At 38.8% G+C, this 23,003-nt stretch overlaps 1 protein-coding gene across 3 annotated transcripts in view; it reads right to left on the bottom strand.

The window, feature by feature from the left end:
* The window catches only part of SPAG17 (sperm associated antigen 17), a 92,642-nt gene that overhangs the window by 4,929 nt on the left and 64,710 nt on the right, over positions 1-23,003 (bottom strand). For all 3 annotated transcript variants that reach the window (XM_048941345.1, XM_048941365.1, XM_048941355.1), the window contains exons 29-46: positions 22,673-22,817; positions 21,968-22,122; positions 21,482-21,658; positions 19,770-19,897; positions 17,888-18,018; positions 16,323-16,450; positions 15,741-15,914; positions 12,368-12,481; positions 10,251-10,296; positions 8,849-8,948; positions 8,359-8,412; positions 6,883-6,985; positions 6,183-6,279; positions 4,763-4,861; positions 3,663-3,814; positions 2,990-3,159; positions 1,028-1,088; positions 116-260 (exon numbers count right to left, since the gene is read on the bottom strand). In XM_048941345.1, coding sequence (XP_048797302.1) covers positions 116-260; positions 1,028-1,088; positions 2,990-3,159; positions 3,663-3,814; positions 4,763-4,861; positions 6,183-6,279; positions 6,883-6,985; positions 8,359-8,412; positions 8,849-8,948; positions 10,251-10,296; positions 12,368-12,481; positions 15,741-15,914; positions 16,323-16,450; positions 17,888-18,018; positions 19,770-19,897; positions 21,482-21,658; positions 21,968-22,122; positions 22,673-22,817 — 2,179 coding nt within the window. The remainder of the gene's footprint in view (positions 1-115; positions 261-1,027; positions 1,089-2,989; positions 3,160-3,662; positions 3,815-4,762; positions 4,862-6,182; positions 6,280-6,882; positions 6,986-8,358; positions 8,413-8,848; positions 8,949-10,250; positions 10,297-12,367; positions 12,482-15,740; positions 15,915-16,322; positions 16,451-17,887; positions 18,019-19,769; positions 19,898-21,481; positions 21,659-21,967; positions 22,123-22,672; positions 22,818-23,003) is intronic.

The raw sequence follows: 23,003 nt of genomic DNA, 5'->3' as shown, positions 1-23,003 counted from the left end.
AGGACAGAAAAGCTTAAGGAAATGATGCTTAAGGCTCCTGCCAGGTAGTCAGTCCTCAGTGTGATGCTGCTAGAAGGTGTGTGTGGAGGGGGAAAAGTAAGACTGCAAAGGATATTTGCTCTCACAGGCAGCAAAAGAGTCTCTGTTTCTGTTATTATTTCAATATCGTGGGAAATTTCTTCAAAGCCATCAGTACTTTCCTCTCCAACTGACATGGCAAAAATTTCTATCTCCAGTTCAACCTGCAGTCCTGCTGCCACCTGGGAGGGAGAGAGAGTGAGAGGACTGCTGACAAACAAGGTGCATGTTCCATACATAGCCCCTCCACCAGTGCTTCCAGTTGATTCTTGTTCTGCGTTATCTGATGAAATCAGAGACTTAGTGGAGTACTGAGTACCTGTATCATGAGAAAGGTCTGTATAAAGCAGTGGCTCTTCCCAGTGTAGTTTGAAAGAAAACTGCCAGGTCTTTTTTTGTTTGTTTTTTTGTCTCATTGCAATTTTTTTTCCCCTTAAATTTCCTTTCAGTTCTATAGGCAAAAGGCAAATTGGGACAACTGAGAGAAAATAAAAAAGCTATAATGTGTAGGTGAAGAGATACCGAAGAAAAGCAGAAAGTGTGAAAGCTTTCTACTTCATGGGACAGTTTCATGTGCTGAGGTGCTTTGCAGGGTAAAAGACTTACGGTGGGGGATGGTTGCAAGCAAGAGAAAATCACTGAGGCAAAAGTTTACTAGGTTCAACTCTTGCAGATACCAGGATAGGAGATGAAAGTGCAGGCCTAACAGGTAGTAGCTCTAAAAAATACCCTAAACAATGGGAAAAACTTGGAGATAGGGTTACAGTATTCTGGGCATGTTCTGAGGCACAGGGTGCAGAAGACAGCAGAGAGAGCAGAAGGCAGCATCACTTTAAATAACTTTGAAGTTATTTACAACTACATGGTCTACTCCCAGACAGCTGTTATGGCAGCATCATCAGAGTCATGTGAATGTAGCATAAAACAGAAGACCTTCTGTACTACTTACAGGCCCAGGTGTGTACAGCACGCTCAGTCCTGTGTATGGAGGTGGCTGCTTCACCCGAAACCTGTCAGAAAGGGAAGAGAGGGAGGTTGCTAGAAACTTTCAGGCAAGCAGAAGACATGGTTAGGAAACAGCCCATCTGCTTTTCCTGTGATTGTGTAAATGACAGCAGAATTTTTTAGCTCATCCTTCCCACCACAGCGTACAGCTCTGGCTATAGCACTATTCCTGGGCTTTCAGCCAAGGCTCAGGCTCCTATCAAAAATCAAAGCAGTAGTTTAATGGGCTAAACTAAGTCTTTACATTGCTTATTATACTGCCTTGTCCTTGCAACAGAAGTGAAACAGCTGCAGTCTAAGCCTGCAATACACAAAGGAAGTTGGACTACAAGTTACACCTTTTTGGCAGCTACCTGTGTGTTGCACACCCAGAAGTCCTTAAAGATCTTTCTTCAATGTGATTTGATATGATTCTAGTGCAGAAGCATGATCCTTATAGAAATTACATGCAAATGAGCCTCTTCAGTTTCACGGTACCCAGTAAGGCAGTGATTAAATTTAATTTACTAGCATGCTAAATCAATCACTGTCAAGTTCTCTAGAAGTCATTAGAGCAGATAAGACCTTTGATAGTTCTATAAGAATTCCTGCAGTTCCTCTGGAGTGCTGGTTAAGAGAAACTGGACTTCATCTTTGTCACAGCATCCCAGCACACCCAGGCAATGGTGTGGCACATAGTAGTTCTACTGACCCTGCCCTGGAGAAGTTTTGGCTTCAGCATCTGGCAGATATGGGCCAGAACTGCCCACCTTTGCCCTATATCTCTGCCATCAGCATGTTCTGCTGTCATGGAGCGGCTAGTCACTTGCTTCTAAAAGCAGCTAGTAAAAGACTCAAGCTGGATTGAATAGAACGAGGGTGGTATTTTCTGTGTCTATATAGAATGCTCTGGTTTGAATCTAAAGAATGTAATGTGCACAGCTGGAGCTCCAGAATGTTGATATATGACCTACTGATTTATCATTTGCATGTACCATGATGCTAAAGCGTGCATTAAAGTAGAAATGTCTTTCTGAGGCCACATCTAACTAGACTGATTTAAAATAAATAAAATCCTGTCCATTCTCATAGAAGAAGTTGCACAAGAGTCTCTCAGTTGGTCTTGAACAGATTTCTAAAGCTCCTCATTGCCTGAGTAGTCACATGAGACCACGATGACTCATGTGGGTGCACCTCCTCTAAGCCCCTATTTTGATGATAATTCCTTCCACCCAAGAAAGGAGAGCAAGTATTACATTTACATTATATTTAAATGCTTCGTGTTTGTCTCATCCTTGCATCATGGCACTACAGTAGAAGGATGCTTTGATTGCTAAGGTAGCACCACTGTGACAGCACTCTGGAACACTGGAACAGTGCTATTGCTATGACTGAATGAACGTATATGTTCAGTCAGAATGCTATGCTATCTTCTCACCCACTGACAGGGGTGACAAGTGAGGGAAACATGCTCAAATGAAAGTTTTATTTCATCCTTATCTGTCTGTTTCTGAAATCATCACTGAAGCTGTTTCTAAATGCAGCTCCAGACATGTGGCTGCCTGAGCACAGCTCAGTCCATTTAGGTTGTCAGAGTTGCAGCAGCCAGCAGCACTTACAGAAGCCAAACTTAATACTGGTTACCATGAAAAAGTTTGGTTCTTCCTCTTCAGTAATAACCAGTAAATCATCTGCTGTTGGCTAGGACTGTGTGTATAGAACCTGCTGTTCCTTACCGGATTTGCATCTTCCTAATAACACTAATATACAAATAATGCTGCAGTATTGCTACTATCATATTCTCTTACACTGATTCCAAATATAAACATACATTTTGTTATCTCACATTCATCATATGAAAAGGCTGACAATTAACAAGCAATGCATATTTTGGTTGAAAACCAAGTTACTGGGAATGTGAACTAACCTTGAGAAATTAATGCCAACATTCTTCAGAATCACAGTGGCTGCATAGGTACAGCCTTCCTTTAGTACTCCAAACATCATTTGAGGTGGAATGAGGTGGAAGTCGCTCAGATGCTGTTTTGCTCTTGCAAGAGAAGATATGTTGACCCTTCCTGCGGCAGGATCTTCTACCTTTGCAAACAGAATTAAAATATTAGATAACAGACAAAACTGATGGCCCAACGACTTAGATTCAGATTTACTAAACCTAACCACCTATATTTGATCTCTGTCCATTCATCTTGAGGAATTACAGGCAGGCATCATAAATGCAGTACAAACTGAAAAGGCAAAGCTAGGTACTTTGAGTATTATCTGCAAATGTGTAGTGGTTTGAGTTTTCAGACATAATGAGATATTTTAGGGCAACTGAGCATGCTCTACACTTTTGGAAATTAGTGCTCTCATGTGAGCACCTGGTATAGAACCAGGCTTTTGGCACATGAGGTAGCCCTAGTAGTTGAGAGGAAGGCTACTTTTAGAATTGCAAGTAAATTTCTGTATAGATTGCAAGTTCTGTTGTTTCAGTAAACAGTTTCAAAACAACGTCTAGTATTGCTCCAGAATAAAGATTTCATGCAAAAGAGATGATTGAGAGGATTTAATATTAACAACAACAGAAGATGCTATTTCACCTTTTTATGTGGTATGGAGTTTGGTTTTCTTCCCAGAAGTGATGATGGTAATCTCACTTTCTCTTTCCTTGGCTGTCCTGCAGCATTCACCAGCAAACTCTGAACCTTTACTTGAAAGGGTGCCTCTTCTGACCCCGCAGCCAAGCTTGAGTCTGGAAAGCAAAGATTTCAAAAGCATAAAACAGTGGGCATCAAATTTTGCCCAATCCTGAAATTCCTATGCAGATAAAACTTTAATTTCCATGAAAGAATTTGATTAGCACTAGCACAGCTGAACTGGTCTCATTTTATTTAAAAAGTCAACAAATACATTAAAAAAAAACCAAAAACAAAAATGAAAAACACCACTCTAATACTAGCTAGTAATTAAAATTGAACAAATAAGCAATTATGTACTATAATTAGTAAAACTGATTTGTGGGAAGCATCACAGTGGAAATATGCAATGAAGGTATATAATCATCTGTGAAAGTGATTAAAAACACAAGAGGAGCTACAAAAACCCCATAAAATCATAATTGAGGACATTACTATTCCAAAGAAGGGCTTCAACTGCACATTGATCACACCCAGGCTGGTCAAGCCAATCTGTGTGTTCAAGCAGAAGTTCTAGTCCAGGTCCTAGAGCAGGATTCTGTCAGCACAACCATCTGGCAAGTTCTGTTTTTGACCAGAATTTCTTGCCTTTATTGCTGCAGTTCATTCATGTGGATTATCTGTGAACTTCTTCATCTACCAAGCCCCTAACTTGTTGTCTTTGAACTGAACTCCACTGTATAATATACATAAAAGGAGCATAGGAATGAAATGTTTTAGAGGAGGAATTACAGCTTGCCTGTGTCTGTGGTTCTACCATCACTATCATGCCCATGTAATTATAGCAGTCTGCTAGGGGAAAGGAGAGAATTTCTCCCATTATTTTTATAGCACTCTCCCTTTCTGTCAGTCTTGTGCTCAGATATATTCAGAATGTTGTGCTCAGATATATTCAGAATGTTGAACAGAAAGAGGTGGATTTAAGTATCTATTGCAGACAGTCAGAATTTGTAAGTAGATAGAAATGAACCTGCTCCAAACAATGCTCTGAAAAGCAGTTTTACCTGTTGTGCTGCTGGAATCTTCACTTTGTATGGAATGAGTCTGCAGCAGAAGACTAGGGGAAGGTGAGGAGTCACTCGTGCTACTAAGACATTCAGATTCTAAAGGAAAAAGTAATGGGATACTGTGACAAGTGTTCTTCACAATCACTATCACTTTCTTAAGCACATGAAAAAAAACCCAAAGTATTTAGCACTTTAATTTAGGCAGCCTTTGAAAGCTGCCTATGTGACCATGAGAAGCTACGTAAGTTCTGCACTCATGTTCCCCAGGCAAAAAGAAACAAAGAAACAAACAAAAACAGCAAAACAAACAAACAAACAAAACCCCAAGAAAACAACAAAACAACTTTGTATCTTGTCATTCTTCATTTATTTCTCAGTTAGCCAGAGAAGTCATCAGAAAGGTCTAATGTACAATCCAACCCAGCCTTCTGGTGACTGCAAACGGAGGAATTGTGGAAACCAGCAGGGATCTGATCAAACCCCACGGAGGACAACTATCCTAACACGAATCTTTGCTGAGTATGACTCTTGATCTCACTTCACCATATCAGTACCTTGCCAGAGCAGCCTTCAAACAGAGAAGTATCTCTCTCAGTATTGTAAAGATTAAACTTCAGAATGGATTGCTCACTCTTATAATGCGTATCCTCAGTCATGGCTTCCTCCTCTTTCAAACGCTTTCCTCCTGTATTTTACAACCTACCCTTACGCTGTGCATTTTCTTTTCCATACCCCTTCTGTTTCAGTCCTGAGCTGCCCCATCCCTGTTTCATTTCAGTATTTGCACCATCTCTCAGCTTTTTCTGGTCTTTTTTCCAAACTTGGCCCCCTCATTTCTTGCTCACTTATTCCTGACTATTTTTATTTCACTTTGGGTTTTTTTTTTGAGCATTCTGCATCCATCAATCCTCACATTCATAGCACAATTCCTCAGCTTTGCATCCAAAGCCAGTGATGTCTGCTAAGGCTCCTTTGGCACATGAAACACAGAAGTCTCATAGGCCACACTGGTACTAGTGGATTAAATGGAAACATTTCAAGATACTCAAACATGTTAATCTATATGGTCAAACTGTTGAACACTGGCATGATACTGACAGTGCTGTTGAGCAGTCTCCCCAGAAATATTGTCAGGTATTTAAGTTGGCTGGGGAAATGGCTGCCTGTTTTGTGAGACTGAATTTGCTAACATAGACACAGCCTACTCCATACTGATGGACCTCAATGTGAGGAAATGCTGCTGGGTATGCTTCGTATGTTACCATAGGTATCAAAATGTCTGAGAATACACAGAGGCAGAAAATTTATTCTTAAATTTAACCTCAATATGAAATGAGGCAACTGGGTAAAAAAAAAAATTAAAAAAAAAAAATGGAGAAGATATTAAAATGCTACCAGACAGTAGAGTCCAAATTACCTCTCCTGATGTTTTTCATTGTCTCTGGAAGGAGATTCCCACTTTCTTTTTGTGGAACTGGAGGAAGTTCTTTAGATAGTGCTTCCACATCAGGAAACTATAGAGAAAAAGGATGAAAAGAGGCTTAGGTATTCCAACAATAAATATAAAAAATTCAACCTCATCAGCATACCTCCCCTATGAAAAGAAAAAGGTCAATGGAAATAATAAGAAGCAGAACCAAAGAGGTAACAACAGAATTTATGCACATAAATATGCTGCAGATTCCAAATGGTTTTGACTATACTTTATACTCATAGCACTGATCAGGTGGGATTACAAGAAGAAAGTTCCCAAGGTCACCTCCAGTTAACACAGGTGGTTTGGTCTTACTGATTCCTTTTCAGGTTAACAGAGAGATGTTTTCTGGGGGATGGGTGAAAAGACCCAAGGTTCAGTATCTGCTTTGGATCAATCAGATTGTCCAGAGTTTACCTAAGGAATCTCCATAGTTTTGCCTCAGTAAACACATGCCACCTCTAAGATACATTTCCTTTGGCAAGAGTATCTAATTCCTAGTATTAATTCTGCCACAACTGTCCTCTGTAATGGTTGCTGGAGTTAATTTGAGGCTGAGATGTAAAACCATATCTCTAAGTGTGGGACTATGGCAGAGGTTACCTGGCCTCACATAAACTTACCCAGTTTTCATCTCCATTACCTTTTTTGAGAGAAATGCCTTTCCCAATTCTGATTTGAAGTAGGGAGGAATTATTTTGTTTCTTATTGCCATTAAGGTTTTCTTTCCTTCATCAAGTTCTTTCCTAAGAAATTTTGTCGTTGTTGGTAAGGAAAAGAAAGAAAAAAGACATAATTGAGTTCATCCTGCTTTCAGTACAATATCTGAGACACTCAAGAACAAAAGGGATAAAGCAAAGTGGCATTTCATTTTATTTTTTTTCTGTTTAATTACAGTGAACAATATTCTTGTAATTTGCAATTTTCTCAGAGGCAGACCAAGAACAGGCTGGACTGGCTTGCAGACAGTTCTCTGCAGACACTGATTTATGGAGGTCTGATAAAAATGCATACATGCTGTGCTTTGGCTGCTATAAAGAGCTCTTACTCAAAACATACTCCAGTTACCTAAATCTTGTGGATCACGTCTGAGACTGCTAATAGTGCCTTTCTGACCTTCCAACAAACATTTAAACCTGAGGATTGGTATTGCAGATGCATTGTGATTACTAACATTTGTAATATAAAATTAATCAAATTTCAGTATTTCCTGACAGAAAAACTTGATTATTCTGTGGATGCTCAGAAAAAAACTTGTTCAAACTTCTGAAGGTGGGAGTCTAATACACCAGATGGGTGTGTTGCCATTTGGAGGAACTTTGAAAGGCTGGAAAAATGGACAGAGAAGAACCTCATGAAGTTCAACAAAGGAAAATGCAACGTGAGAGACCTGTGGAGGAATAAACCCATGCACAGGTACAAACCAGGGGACAAGGCTACAAAACACCTAGGAGTCCTGGTAGACACCAAGTTGAACCAAGGATGTGCTCTTGTGACTACAACCAGCAAAATCCTGGACTGTGATAGAAGTGTTGCCAGCAGATTCAGGGAGGTAAACCTTCCTCTCTACTCAGCACTGGTGAGAGCAACCCGGAGTACTGGGTTCTGGGCACCCTAGTGCAAGAAAAACATGGATTTATACGAGTGAGTCCAGAGAAGGGCCACAGAGTTAAAGGCTTGAAGCATCTTTCATATGAGCAGAGGAAGAGACTGTTCAGCCTTGAGAAGCTTTGAAGCAGCACCACAGGTATATCTGGGGTTCTACTAGAAAAATCAGCCAGGATTTACAAAAAAGCCAGAATCTTAATCTAAAGCATTAGCATCTGAAAATATTAATATATATTATTTTTCACACTGGTGGCAGAACCAGATGATAGAATAGAGGATTTCTGACTTCAGCCCTCGTTTTAATTATGCTAAGTTAACAGAAACGCTATCAGGTTTTGACAAAATGAAAGGCAAACCATCCATTCAGCATTTGCTGAACTTGCAGAGAACACCCCTTTATTTGCTAGCAGACCACAGCACTCAAGACCTCATGAAAGCAGTAAGTCTGTCCAAATGCAGACTTCAGTTGGCTTTTAAAATAAGTGAATTTCTGCCCTACTAATACTATTACCTGTGCTCTTGTAGTTTGCTCTGCCATTTGGACACTGGAGTTTGTTCTTCTGTGCTGAATAATTATGAAAGAAAAAGGTCATGAAAACAAGAAAACTAGCATAGTGTTTTATAAGCACAAAACAACTTGAAAGACAGCCCTGGAAAGAAAATGTTCTTTATGGAAGTCCAAAACATTAACATTGCTAGTGACTCCTGACTTGGATTTGTATCATTTGGAAAATCATTCACACATATTTCCATTTTTATTGTTCATTTCAACCAAAATATTCCTAAAAAACCTTTTCCAACAGACGTTTGAGTATCTTTCAGATGAGGAGAGGCACAGAGGGACAAAATAACCACAGGAAAAACTAGTAAAACACTGGGATATGTACCCAGAGATCTAAGTATTGGTTCTTTGCAGCAGCCAGGACAATGCCATTCCTGTGTGCTTATTTCCTACTTTTGTGTTACCTACATTTACATCAGTTCTCTCAGGTACGTCCTACCTGAAGCTCTGCTGCTGGTCTGCTGTTTGCTCTGTGACTCTTTTGGTGTGAAGCAGGCGTTGAGAAGCCACTGCATGTTCGTACAGCTCAGTTATGTGAGCTGCAACGTAAAGAGCACTACTGAATGCACATGTCAAGAGCAGTACTGAATGCACATGTCCTGCTACGCGCTTGTAAGCGTTATGGCTAACAAACTTGAAAGGATATATTTTAATGCATCTTTCTTATACTTGATGAAAAGCTACGGTTAAAAGCAGTGAAGATAACATTAGTTCTTATGAATCACTTTTAATCATATTAAAGATTAATTGCCAGGAACATATTCCAGAGCCAGCTGAAGAGAAAACTGGGTTCTTTCATTTTTTTTTTATACAGACAATAAACATTAATATGAGACAGGCCAATTACAGATTCTTTACTACTGTGAGGAAAGAGGCATAAAGAACTTCATTTCCAACATCAAGTTCAGAACATTAGCTGATAAGAAATTAATTCAATCAATAGAAAACAAACAAACAAACAAAAAACCCCCAAATCGGAAGCAGATTAAGTTCATACCTCCACTCTGTATTTCCTGTATTTATGTTCAAGATACAAATCAAATAGCTGTGAGCAGGAAAAGTTGCTGACATTCAGTCACTTTCTAACTAGTGAGCAACTCTGTCTCCAGGTGAGGAAAATAACGTGGGCTTTTAGGTACCTTTATTACTTTCAGCCTACTTAGGTTGTACTTTAATTGCTGCTGCTTCATAGCCACAATCAACATTATCAGGTTATTGAACTATTAGTTCAATATATTCCATGGAAAAAAGCCAGCCTGTAAGACTGCGACAAATTTGAGGGCTTTTATAAAGAGTTTCCCTATCTACAGACATCTTTTATAAACTGTGTTGCTTCTTCCAAGCATTGAATCTAGACTGTGAGTTCAAATAAAATTCCTTTGTTCAAAAGAAATTTCTGTGGTTAAACTTAAGATACACGAGTACTGAGAAATATGAACCTATTTGGCATTTTTTTCACAATAAAACATATTTTTGTATTTTCCTGTTTTTTCTTTTTCTTTTCTATTTGGCCTCTTTTAATGAGCCTCTTTCACAATATCTTCCTTGTTAATAATAGTACATTACAAGTGCATTTTAATTATGTGGCTTTTTGTTTGTTTGTTTGTTTTTAAATCAGAAAACTGTAGTAAGCCTTTGTTGCAGAAATTCTCATTTCCATTACATATTGTGTTGTGGTCTCTTTTTAACAAGCAGAAAAACCCTTGGCAAGGCAAGAGAGGAAGAAGAATAACATTTTGAAGAGTAGTGTCACTACGAGATTGAACACTGTATATTTTTCTATGGAAAAGGGCTATGGATTATTAAGGGGATTATTAAGATAGGTATTCAATCTTTATTACCTTTGGCACTGAGATCTTCAGATGATTTCTCCCATTTAGGGAAGAACTGTAATGAAGAAAGAGTAACTGTGACTATGTGAGAAACAGATCTAACAATCATATCCTCTTTAAAGGATTTCTATCCTAAACAAATGTTATCTGTTACCTGACAACATGACTACTGGAATGGAGGTATGTCAGTGTGTTAGAAAACATGAGCTGGAAGAAAAAGAAATGAGGCACAATTTTCCTGGCCTAAAAATATAGGTTTCCTTCTTGATGATCTACGTCACGGCTAGCTTCATATTTTACAGAGTTGCTCTTTATTACATCAACTAAGCCAGTTCATATTCAAATCATACCTCAAACTCACAGGCAAAAAGAGACAAATAGGAAATAGGTTCAGGAAATTGCAGGCTTTGTTAGCTGTAGAGGAAGCATGAGAGAGCTCCTCAGTAAGCGTTTGAGCAGTGACAGACTCTTTTACTAAGCCATTTCCTTCGTTTTCATGCCGTCCCTGAAGCAGTTAACTGGAAACCAGAGTTCTTGTCATCAGACAGTCTATGTTTTAACAGAACTAGGGAACAGTGGAGACCTCGGAGGAATATAACACAGAAGGCCCACAGTGGGACTCTACGTCTCAGAAAACAGTTTTCCAATGTGAAATCTGTAGCTGCAAATGTGCTCTGGTAGCCAGGGCAATCAGCAGTGATGAGTCAGGAGAAAAATCCATTGGAACTGAGTAGCATGTGAGATTCAGCACCTGGCTCTCATCAAAGCACATAAAGGATACAGGGAGATTACCGAGAGATCATTTCTCAATACCAACCTTTCCAGAAAGATTGTGAGTTCCCTCCTACCTCCTGCTTTTTTTATTTTATTTATCTATTTTTTTTAAGGTATATTTTCTCTGCTGTCATTTAAAAAGTGCACATCACATGAAAAGTGTTGAGAAAAATGTATGTGGATGTTGTAATATCAGCAAATCAAAAAGGTCACTTTGACTAAAAGGTTCAGGGGTGAATCCTAGAATTACATGATTACATTTTATTTTTAAAGCTTGTAAGGAAGAATAAAATCCAGAGAGGTAAGAGAAAGACAGCAGCAGCATTTAACACTGGAAAGATTTAATGTCTACTGATTTTGCACATTGAAACAAGTTTTTAAAATGTAGACTCTAAGCCTAAGATGATGTTCATTTTCTAGAATACTCTCACACTTCTGAAAAATGGATCAATGATCTGGTAGTGAATATTTACACTAATGTGGCTAATTCAAACGTCAGGTTTTTGAATTCAGTATGTTTAAATTTGCTATATGCTTGTTTTTTGACTAAGTGGAAATAAAAAGGAAAGCAGTGTTTAATAACCTAAAAGTCTCGCACATTAATTAACTTGATGCCAGGTCCCAAATTTAAAAAACACTGAAGAAAACATGATTTGAAGAACTGAAAGACAGCAAACTGAATGCGCTAGGTAAGATGTGATGATTTTTAACGTAAGATGTAAACAGTGTCTCTCATTCATCCTAATGCCCGCCCACTTCTGCTGCTTGAACTTCAGTTTGTCACCACTCATCTCCCACTGACCTCACAGTTTCCTGGCCCCTAACTCCAAGCTTCTCTTCACCTTTTCAGCACCTTCCCTATTCCCCTCCCATTTTTTCCTCATAGTCTAATCAGCCGTGCAAATTAACGGAACGTATTTTACAAAAATATAAGCAGAGACAAGCAGTAACAATATTCCTCCAGATTGTTTCTAGATTACCTTGAAAAGAGGGTTTAAACTCTTGATGCGAAGGTGGTACTGACTGAAAGACAAGTCTCCCAGCTGCAGCCCTGAAACATTCTCACCCTAATGCTGGGGAACACAAGCACTTCAGTGTTTTTTGGCCTGTGTGTTTGGGAACATATCGTTCTGAAGAACCCAAATTCTTAAGCTGTTTTCAGCAGTCCTTCCCCAGATGGCAGTAGTGACATTCAGTAATCCAGCTAAACGCTCAGCGTGGCTTTACTTCACCACTAGATTACAGTGAAGGAGGCACTGTGCTATCCGAACATACACTATAACAGAGTTTCAAGTGTGGCACATGCAATGCAATACAATATATCTGTTGGAAAAAAAGTAGTTCTTTCTCACCTTAACCAGATCAAGGAGATTTGCAGCATTCTCTTTTTCCTCTTCTGTTCTTGGTTCTTTTAAATTCATCTCTTCCAGCTCATCTTCCTGCTTTAAAATGTTTTCTATGTATTTCTTGTGGGGACAATAGAAAAAGAACAAGAAAGTATGCTTTGCAGAAGTAGACTTAATGGATACATAAAGAAAAAAGTTTGTAGAAGTAATGGGTGTAAGTATACTTTGCAGTGTCATAAAGAGCACTTCTGTGAGAATGTGTGACTCCATATCTACAGGTTTGCAGGGGGAAATAGTTACAAAAAGCTGAAGAAGAGGAATATGTGCAGAGAACAAGTGAAAGCTTGCCAGGGTCTAATCAACTCTGATGACTAGCAATACTGTTGAATATGCAAGAAGTGACAAACTGAGGACACAAAGCATCTGCTTAATTTGCACCAGGCCACTTGCACACATTCACACCCACAGTGAGCTGTATGACTTGGACTACACCCAACAGGGTGGCAATCAGCTACTTAGAATCCCTTGGTGTGTGCCTGTATGATCCTGTGCTTCTCACATTGAAGTAAGGGCTGGCCTCCCAGCTGTCACACCAGCCAGGCAAGAATGAGTGAGCGTGCAAGCATCTGATTGAACTACAGGAGTGAATAAAGGAATGTGTTTAATCAACACCTATCTGTTATTAATAACAATGATTTGATCACATTACTAAGATCACATTAACGAATAAAGGGGATCGAACAAACACTGGTTGTGATCTCTATCTTCTTTCCATTTGATCCCTGTTAGGGAAATGGAAATTTAGAGTATCATAGTTGAAAAATTAGGCTTAGAAAGTGTCTGAAGCTCTGCTTTTATACATAAGCATACTTTCTCAAAATCACACTGAGTGCTAAAGAAAAGGGCATGCTCTTTTTACACATTTCTTTATCCATTAGGTGATCAACTGGATGGAAAAGAAGGGTCTTTGGAGACAGCTGCCCTAACACATCACCCTGCTAGAAAGTTACATGCAACATTGAACTTTATGCATGGAGAAGGTTGGCAGAAATAATCTGCTTCTAGTTCCAGTTCTTTTTCTTTAGATACTGATTTAGTTCTGCAAAAATGAGCATTTGGCTAAAGATTTAAGATATCTGTTTCTGGAAAAATCCATTAATTTGACATTGATATATGAGCAATGAGGGTTTTTTCACTGCACATTAATGCAGTTATTTACAAATGTTTCCTCAGTGCCAATAATTACAATTCTTCCTTCCCAGCATAACAGTGTTCTTCTTCCTCTAAAATCCAGAAGAGATCTGGTCAATGGAGTGATGTAATTTGGGATTTTGGTGTGGAACATTTACTATTATTATTATTTTTAAGACTGTTACCTTTGAAAACTCAATATGTAAATTAAAGAACAAGTTTGATATATGAGGGCTGCTCTGAAAGCAATGGTATGGTAGTAGAGGTTGAACCTTCCACCAATTTTCTTTTAGATTTTGTTACCATGTGACAGATGGCAGTTTGACAAAATAGCATCTGACATGGAAGTGCAGATGAAGGTATGTTACTGAATTCCTCCATGTGGAAAAAATTGCTCCCATTGACATTTATCAACACTTGCTGAATGTTTATGAAGACCAACCAAAGGATGTGAGCACAGTGAGGTGGTGGGTGGTGCAGTTAGCAGTGGTGACAATGATGAGAAACACAATCCATGTTCCAAATGGCCATGCACATTTGTCAGACCACAAAATTAGGAGCGCCTTGATCAGCTCATACACACAAATCAGTGGATTACAACCAGGCAACTGTGTATGGAGCTGAATATTGGTTTCAGTGCACTGGAAATGACTGGAATAGGTCGCAACATTGGAATATCAGACAAACCATCAACTCTGACTGCTACATTTTGACGCTGACTAAGCTGAAGGATCAAATTTTCAGAGTCAGGTTAGAGAAGACAACAGCCTTTCACTTGCAACACAATAGTGCCAGGCCCCAAACCAGTTTGAAAACTGTGGGGCACACTGCCAATCTTGTCTGAACTGTCCTACCACAGCCAGCAAGCAGTTTGGATTGGTGCCTTCTGAGTTTCATCTGTTTGGGCTAATGAAAGATACACCATGATGGCAACATTTTCCTAACAACAGCATCATCATAGCAGCTGTGAAACACTGGGTCACCTCTGCTGGTGCAGATTTTTTAGAACATGGCATGCAGGTTCTTGTTTATTGCTGGCAAAATATACAGCTAATGGTGATGACTAAGTTGTACTGTTTTGTAGATGAGAATTGGCTCTATCAAATAGTGTTATTGTACTCTTTGTATCTGTTGTAGTTTCCATGGAAATAATAGGAGGCATTACTTTCAGACCAACCTACACATTTATAGAATGTAGAAGAGTAAAATTTAGTTCTGATGGATTAGTGTGTCTCAAACTATGCCAAAGTTGAACAGCTGTTAATGTTTTTCTATTGCAAACATGCCTTTCTTGAAATGTAAGGTGGAAAAAAAAAGTCTAACCAGCTACAGTTTGCCTCCACCATCACAGATTCTATTTGCCATTAATTTTGAAATTCAGTCTGCAATACCACCATCAAAATGTTTAGCAATTTAATTATAGAACACGTGTATTTTGTTATTCCCTGACTGGTAAATAATAATGTTTTTAACTATACAATTTGTTTTAAGAGCATCTTGACAGTATGAATCAAATAAATCAGTGTTTTATACAAAAACTAAAAAGTGAAGTGCTAATAAGGATGAATAGCAGGACTTTCAGATCCTATCTCAGAATGCTTTAAGCTTTTAAGCTGCAACTTGTTCTTTTTTATGAACCAGGCAGTAACAAGTGATGGACAGACACTTTTGCAGAAGGCTACACAGCTATTTGCTAGACGTGAACCTCGCGACAGAACTCAGGCTTCAACCTAGAAATGTTCTATGCTGACCTATAAAAACTAATCAGTAATGAAGACTGTCCCAGTGACTTCATCACTAAGCTAACTGTAGATTTATAGTGGATTCAAAATTATTTTGTAACATTATAGATATTTTCAAGGTTTTGATCAGGAAAATAAACCCTAAGCAAAGAAAAAAGTAACATATATTTGCCTTTCTCTCAGCATTGATTTGCTAGTATACAGTCTGTGGTGTGCACTGGACTGGTCCCCATGTATCTACTCAGAAAAGTAGGTTCCAAAAGGCATAGGAGAAGAGAGACAAGCAGCTTCAAAATCACGTTTTTCGTAGGGCACCTGCCTACATATGAAATGGTTTGTTCTTCAAAAGTACTATGGTTCTTGTCTCAGAGATATATAAATCCATGTTACCCATTTTGTCTGTTCTCTAACTCACTGGAAGAATGAAGCGAATATGATTGTACTACCTTGAGAGAAAGCTGTAGCTTTTTTCTTAGTTCATCACTGAGTGGTTCATACTGGAACAGCTGACGGATTTGCAGTTTGTTTGGACATTTTCGCACAGGTACTGGTAAGCATGTCTCCTCTTTGGATCCAATGCAGAGACCCTTCCAAATGTGTGCTCTGACTGTGGTCTCCTTCTGAACATAGGCAAGAGCAAGCAAAAAAAGCAAGAGGCTATTTATATCACTGGGTAACTATAGATATCAATAATTCATGTTTCAGCTGAAAAGCACATGCTGTGCTTATAGCATTGGAGATCCAGTAAATCATGTTAGTACATCCTTGGGCATAATTTACAGATCCTACAATCTCTTCATCTGGCAAAAAAAACCTATCCCTAAAACTGTTGCAATCACCTCGCCAAGCATAAAAGAAGCCTAAGTTGACTAGATTTTTTTCCCAACACAGCCCACTCCTTGCTTTGTTTGCTTAATAAAATAAATTTAATTGCTTACTTAACTGTCACATTGTTTGGAGTTCCAATAACCTCTGTGACAAACATGGTACTGCTTAAGCAGTAAAAGACAGTTTCAAAACAATTATACCTCATAAGGAGAAAATGCATTCCAAGTTCTTGGCCGAAGATTTGGAGGAACAATACTCTCTGGTTCTTTCTTCATCACCCAGGGAGAGGCTTCAGACAAGGGGAAGAGGATGGTAATACTTACAGCACCTGGTTTGAAAGTGTATTTTGGTAAGAATCAGTTTGAATCCAAAAACAATGGGCAAGGGTCTCAGACATCCAGAAAAATATACTTTCCAGAAAAATATAAGTATAATGAAACTTATGATCGGATGTAAAACTCCAGGTGAAAATGTGATACCCAAGGCTATAGATAATATTGGATCACTGAGGTGATTATACAATAGCTGGGCAGCTCTGGATTACTCAGCCTACGTTTAACAACTGGCTACTTCTTTTAGGAAGCAGTTTGTTTGCATATTGTGTGGAATAAAGGAAGAAAGACCACTGACTTGTGTGTATTGAACACTAATTTCAGAAAATATATATTAGATTCATACAAACATAGTTCCTCAATGTGCTTTATACATCACGGCCTGATCACCAGAATGATTCTATTGGAAATTATTTATTATTTCTTTTTACTGTTGCAATTAATTTTAAAGTGTTTCAAAATGTATTTTTCTTACCCAGATCCAAAGTCTACTTAATCTACTATTATCTCTATCCAAAAGGTGGCCTTCAAAACTGATACTTCCACTGAGATGTTCTGTCACAATAATACAGAATTGTAATATCTTATTATCAAGGTAAATCTTGATAGGTTTTCTTGAATGGGATTTCCACCAGGTGCTTATCTTCTCCATCTTCCAGAGATTTCCACTTCCCTTATCTTTTTGGCTCCCTTAGCACTTTTCCTCTATTCCCATGACAAAATCATTCTTCTCAGTTTATATAGAGGGGAACAGAAGGGAACTAATCATTGTTATAATTTCTCTACATTTGTTTCTGTCATTTTCAAGATACATTTATTTCATTAGATCTACCATGTCTAGGCTTTACATCTATCTTGTTAGGCCACCATATATTTACAGAAACACTATTTCCCACTAACTTCACAATAATAACCATTTCAGGATGTAACTTATTGCATCGGTGTAATGAGGTGGCTGTTGCCAGGTACTACTGGAATCCCCCACTTCAGTCCTCTTTTTCCAGATTTTTAGTAATGTACATTTACTCTTTCTACAGCCAGACCAAGGGACAACAGATTATGTTTGTCTTCACTGATAAGGACAGCTGTATTACTATATGAAGACTGCAAGATATTCAGTGTTTTTGATAGAGATACACAGAGGATTTATGAATCTGGCAAATGCTTTTGTTTGTAAGTGTGAGAGTGAATAAAGATATGCCAGTTGTTTGTTCACTTACTTATCCTTTCAAAGCATCGTTCAGTTAATTCTCTGTTTCTCCAAGCTTTTGCACAAGCTCTCTTCCCTTTCCTTCAGTGCCAGGACAGTGGACAATTACCCACACAGGGAAAACATTTTCATATTTCCCATCCGAATGAACTTTGAAACTTCTGACTCTACTTTTGATTATTTCTGTCACTAGTTTGTCAGAAAATGAACTAAATCTTCCTACCTGGATATCCCTGTACAGGTTCCTGCAAGACTGCAACAGTTGGATCACCACAGACCTCAGCAAGATACTCTTCCACATCCTTGCTCCGCAGGAGTTCGGTTCCTGAACCATCCATATGGATGATGAAGAACCTGGAGTGCCACAGAATTCTGATTGTGTTGTGTATAGGAGGCAAGGTATTTGCAACAGGGAAGGCCGCTCAGAGAGCAGCTCTGTGCCAGACACAGAACTCCAGCTGGCTGCACCATCCCCAGCCTCACAGCTGAGCCCAAGCTGGGGGGACATTTCTGGGAAAGCATATTTAAGACAGGGTAAAATGCTGCACAGGCAGTGAGGGGTGAGAAAGACAGTATGAGAAACAATCTTGTAGACACAAAGGACAGAGGAGGATAAGGTGCTCCAGGTGCCAGAGCAGCCTGTGATACCAACCTAGGTGGGCCAGTTGATTGGCTTAAGGGTAGGACAGCTCTGCAGAGGAATCTGGATAGGCTGGGTCCAATCACATGCCATTGAACATGGCTACATGCCAGGTCCTTCATTTCTGTCACAGCAACCTGATGCATTGATATAGGCTTGGGGAACATTGGCTGGAAAGCTGACCAGTAGAAAAAGGAGCTCAGGGTGCTGGTTGTCAGGCAGCCAGCAGATGGCCAAGAAGGCCAACAGCATCCTGGTCTGCATCAGTAATACTGCAGCCAGAAAGATCAGGGACATGATTGTGCCCCTGTACTCAGCATTGCATCTGGAGGTGAGCCTGCATCTGGAATACTCTGTTCAGCACTGGGCCCCTCAATACAAGAACAATGTTGAATTGCTTACACATGTGCAAAGAAGAGCAACAAAACTGGTGAAGGGAGTAAAAAACAAGAGTTATGGGGAAATGCTGAAGGAAATGGGGTTATTTAGTCTGAAGGAGACTGAGATAGGACTTTGCCAATCTTTACAACAACCCTGCAAAGAGGTTGCAGTGAAGAGTGTGTCAAACTATTTTCTTGGGGAACAAGTAATAGGAAATCTCAGCTTGTGCCAGGGGATGTTCTATTTGGTTATTATGAAGAATTTTTTTCATGGAGAGAGTGGTCAAGCACAAAGTGGAATGGGTTGCCCAGGGAAGTGATAGAGTCCCCAACTCTGGAGATATAAAAGACTTAGGGACCTGGCACAACAGGACATGGTTTAGTGTAGGTTAGGTTGACTTGATGATCTTGAAGGTCTACCATATTTCCTTAAGGAACTGTGGCCTTGGACTGCAGCACGTGGAGAAGGAACATGCTGGAAAAGGGGAAAACTGTGAGAAGGAAGGAGAGGCAGAGAGGAATTGGGAGGGACCACAACCACAACCTCCATTCCCCACCCCCTGTACAGCTAAGGAGGTGACAGGGAGAAGAAGTAGAGTAGTCATGTTGAGCCTGCAGAAAAGAAGGGATTGGGGAGAAAGTGTTTTTTTGTGTGTCCTTCTTTCTCACTATTCAAATCTTGGCAATAATTACATTACTTTTGCTTAACTTGAGTCTGTTTTGCCTACTACAGTAATTGGTATGTGATTTCTGTCTTTATCTCAACCCACAAGCTTTTCCATCTTATTTTCTCCACTTGCCTCATCAAGGAGGGGAAGTGAAAGAGAGGCTGAGTGGGTCTGGCAGCTGACAAGTGCCAACCCACCACCCTCATCAAATCCAAGACTTCTGAATTGTGTTCTTTTCTAGATGGAGAAAATAAGAAAGCTCTATGATGACAAAATAAGAGAACAGAATTTCAGGACATTGACATCAAGTGCAGAAATACACAGTAATGAACAAAGAAAGTGCAAGTCTACAAACCCTGTACAAATACAGAGTAGCAAAGAAAGAAAGTGTAAACTTATCAACGTAGGGAAGTTTACCTGGGGACATGTTCATCACAAGAGATGGATTTGTTAACTTCTGGGACTACGGATCCTGAACTTTTGTTCTCCTTGCTGTCAAAGCCAATGCTTTGAACTAACACAGATGTGCTGCCATCAGCCATGACCTACAACAGAAATCATGCCAAATGATTTGAGATGCATGATGTATTTAAAACAGTAACTTGCTGCTGGACTGTAAGTATAATCTAGCTCAGTGACCAAAAATAAAACCATATTTCATGTTGAGCAACCTGAAATTGACGAGAAAAAGAAATGAAGAACACTGAAAACACAGTGAAAAAAGTGAAAACATTTCTAGGAAAACATGACATATCAGAAATGCTAATACTACATGCTGACATGCTTTGAGATTGTGAGTTGTCAAATGAGGTCATCTATGATTACATTATGTTTGCAATATATATATCTGCATGCATCAATAGGCAAATTCATACAAAAAATACACACTGGGCAGGACTCTAAAGCTGGGTGCTTCCTATTAAACATAGATTCATAAGGTGATACGGGTACTGCATACACCAGCTCCATCACTTGAACACTCCTCTTATCCTCACACCAATGAAAATGGGGTCTTGAGAGTAAAATAGTGTGGGATAATGTAATTGAAATATACTTCATTAATGTCAAAACCAATGAAACTTGTTTACTTTTTGAATATTTTCCATGTCTGTGTCTTCTCGTATTGCATCTCACCCTTCTCAGTACACCCCACATTGCCTGTGATCACTGCTTTCATAATACCTTCAGCTGCCCCACAGCTTCTTCAACTTTTGTCTTTTGTTCTCTATATATCAGCTGGGAAAAAGGTGGATGTTCTGATGCTGATGTCAATCAACTTCTATAATTTGAATAACACTGAGTTTGTAGGAAATTGATACCTGTTAAATTTCTACTCTTCCACTGATTAATTCAAAATTTATTAAGGAGATATTGACAGATAAAATATATTTTTATAAGCACAATTTATCCAGCTTAGGGAACCAGGTTAAAAACTGCATCATAACGCATATGTCCAGTGCCAAACTGTATGTCAGAGAACTTTGAAACTACTTGATATCCTCATTACTGTACATTCTATCAGATTTATCAGAGCACATGATGATAAATAAATAAATACAATCTGGAAAAATTGGGAGGATTATAATTGGATATCACATTTAGAAAATAACATGTATGTCACAGACACTTAAACTATCTATTTCCCGAACTCGTAGCAAAGTACTAACCTAGCTCAAAAACATGCCTTAGGTGTAGGTGTGGAAAGATCAAAGCACTAACAATATGACTTCTAAGACTGAATTTTACAACAATATTTTACTAGGCAGATTACAGTTTTTCTAAGGTCCTTCTGAAAAGCCAATATCCCCTCTAATTTTCTATCCACATTTGCAGAGCTGATTTTTTTGCTGTAATACGAGTCACAGTAACTAAGGTAACTTTACATGTGAGGTAAACTGTAGATCTTGTGTTTCACTTCAACCTCTCTAAAAAGAGGGAAATACCACAAAAGTTAAACCTGAGACCAGTCACGTTTTCTCAGTAACACTTCAGAGTTCTGATTCAGGATCTATGCCTTCTGGCTAGGTAGGCTACTGTGAGTGCCACAAGGCTATAAGAAGGCTTTGAGAGTTGTTCATGAGATAAAATTACTTAGAATGCATGAACTTGTTTATCTCCATGTATTTTACCTTGAAAAGATTTCCTTCAGAATCCATCATCTCACAAATAGTGCTGGAAGTATGTTTCATAATATATCTCCCTGCTTGTGTCCCTTCCTTCCTGGTGGTGAAATTGCAGACTTCATGGGTATAAACTGCTGAGCAATCCTCATCAATGAAAAGGGAGCCTGTCTTGAGGGGTAGAACCTATTGCAGTAAAAATTGGGGATGCTTTAATGGAATGGATGGAGAGAAGGAAGGAAGATGAGGTCCAGGAGACAAGCTAATGTTTATATCTGTAGAATTTTGACTTCAAGAAAACTTAAGGTTGTGAATTAAATTTACTATACAATTGTGAAGAATTACTTAAACATTGGCAGAGTATAAAGTTGAGAGAATCACAGGATTCATGAAATTTTCAGAGAGGGGAATTAAAACAGTCAAGATGAAACTGATGACAGGTAACCTGGGACACAGACATAAATATCACTGTCACAAACTAAAAGTAACTCCTACCTGATATGTTCCCCGTGGCTTTGCTATAATGGATGTCCCATCTCCAAAAATGGTACAACAGGTACCATCCTCACAATTTGTTGTAACAGTAGCAAATTTGGGGTTTTCTACTCGAATCCATTTTACTTTCCTTGTGATGGTTTCTGAGAGTTCATCTAGAAATTAATACAGAAAAAAAACTGGACCTGAGTAAATGAATCATAGAAAAGTCCTAGAATTCAGCTTGTATTTCTTTCCTCTGACCTTTATCTTCTCAGTAAAAGGTCCTTACATTTTTTTCATACTATCCTTTATCATCTAATTTTGTTATGGAGACACTGTGCAACCTTAAAATTTTTGGACTGAGCACTGAATATAGAAAAAATTATCTGACGATGGCCATACTTAATTTATCAAGTATAATCCTAACCATAATGATTTGGATATTTGTAACATACAAACTGAATCACTGAAATGTATTCTGCCTGTGATACATGCTCTAAGATATGAAGAAATTCTTATTCAGCAGCACAAGTCACAAAGAACAAATTGAACAGGTATATTAATTTGGCCACTGACATTTCTTTTTCACTAAATAACTTTCTTTCCCTACACAAGGCATGAGCCTTCTTGATTAGAATGAGCAAAAGCCTTTTAAAAGTATATTTTGACAGTTATCCCTATCACGAGATAAAACAAAGATAAATGTTCCCCTTTTGTTTTTACCTGTTTTCTTGCTATCCTGAGCTACAGGATGTTCTTCACAGTCTTGGTAAAAAGTTGTGATTCTAGTACCATCTGCATGATCTACTACTCTGCTGCCATCCAGCTTCTCAACAATTATCACTTCATCATCTCGTACAGTCATAACCTGAAATAATAAGGGAACGTGGATTTACATTAGCATTGAGATACCTGTAACAGCAACAACGGTAATGCAAAGCATTATGCATTATGCACTGAAACTCTGAAGAAGCTGGTCTGCTCCAACTTTATCTGTGTCAGAGACCAAGGATTTACATTTTCTTCAACATCTACAGCTTTTATATTAGTAATG

The sequence above is a fragment of the Lagopus muta genome, chromosome 1, assembly GCF_023343835.1.
Source record: "Lagopus muta isolate bLagMut1 chromosome 1, bLagMut1 primary, whole genome shotgun sequence".
In the NCBI taxonomy this organism is placed as follows: domain Eukaryota; kingdom Metazoa; phylum Chordata; class Aves; order Galliformes; family Phasianidae; genus Lagopus; species Lagopus muta.
Note: the sequence above shows the minus strand (reverse complement) of the source record. Positions and strands in the feature narration are given on the sequence as shown.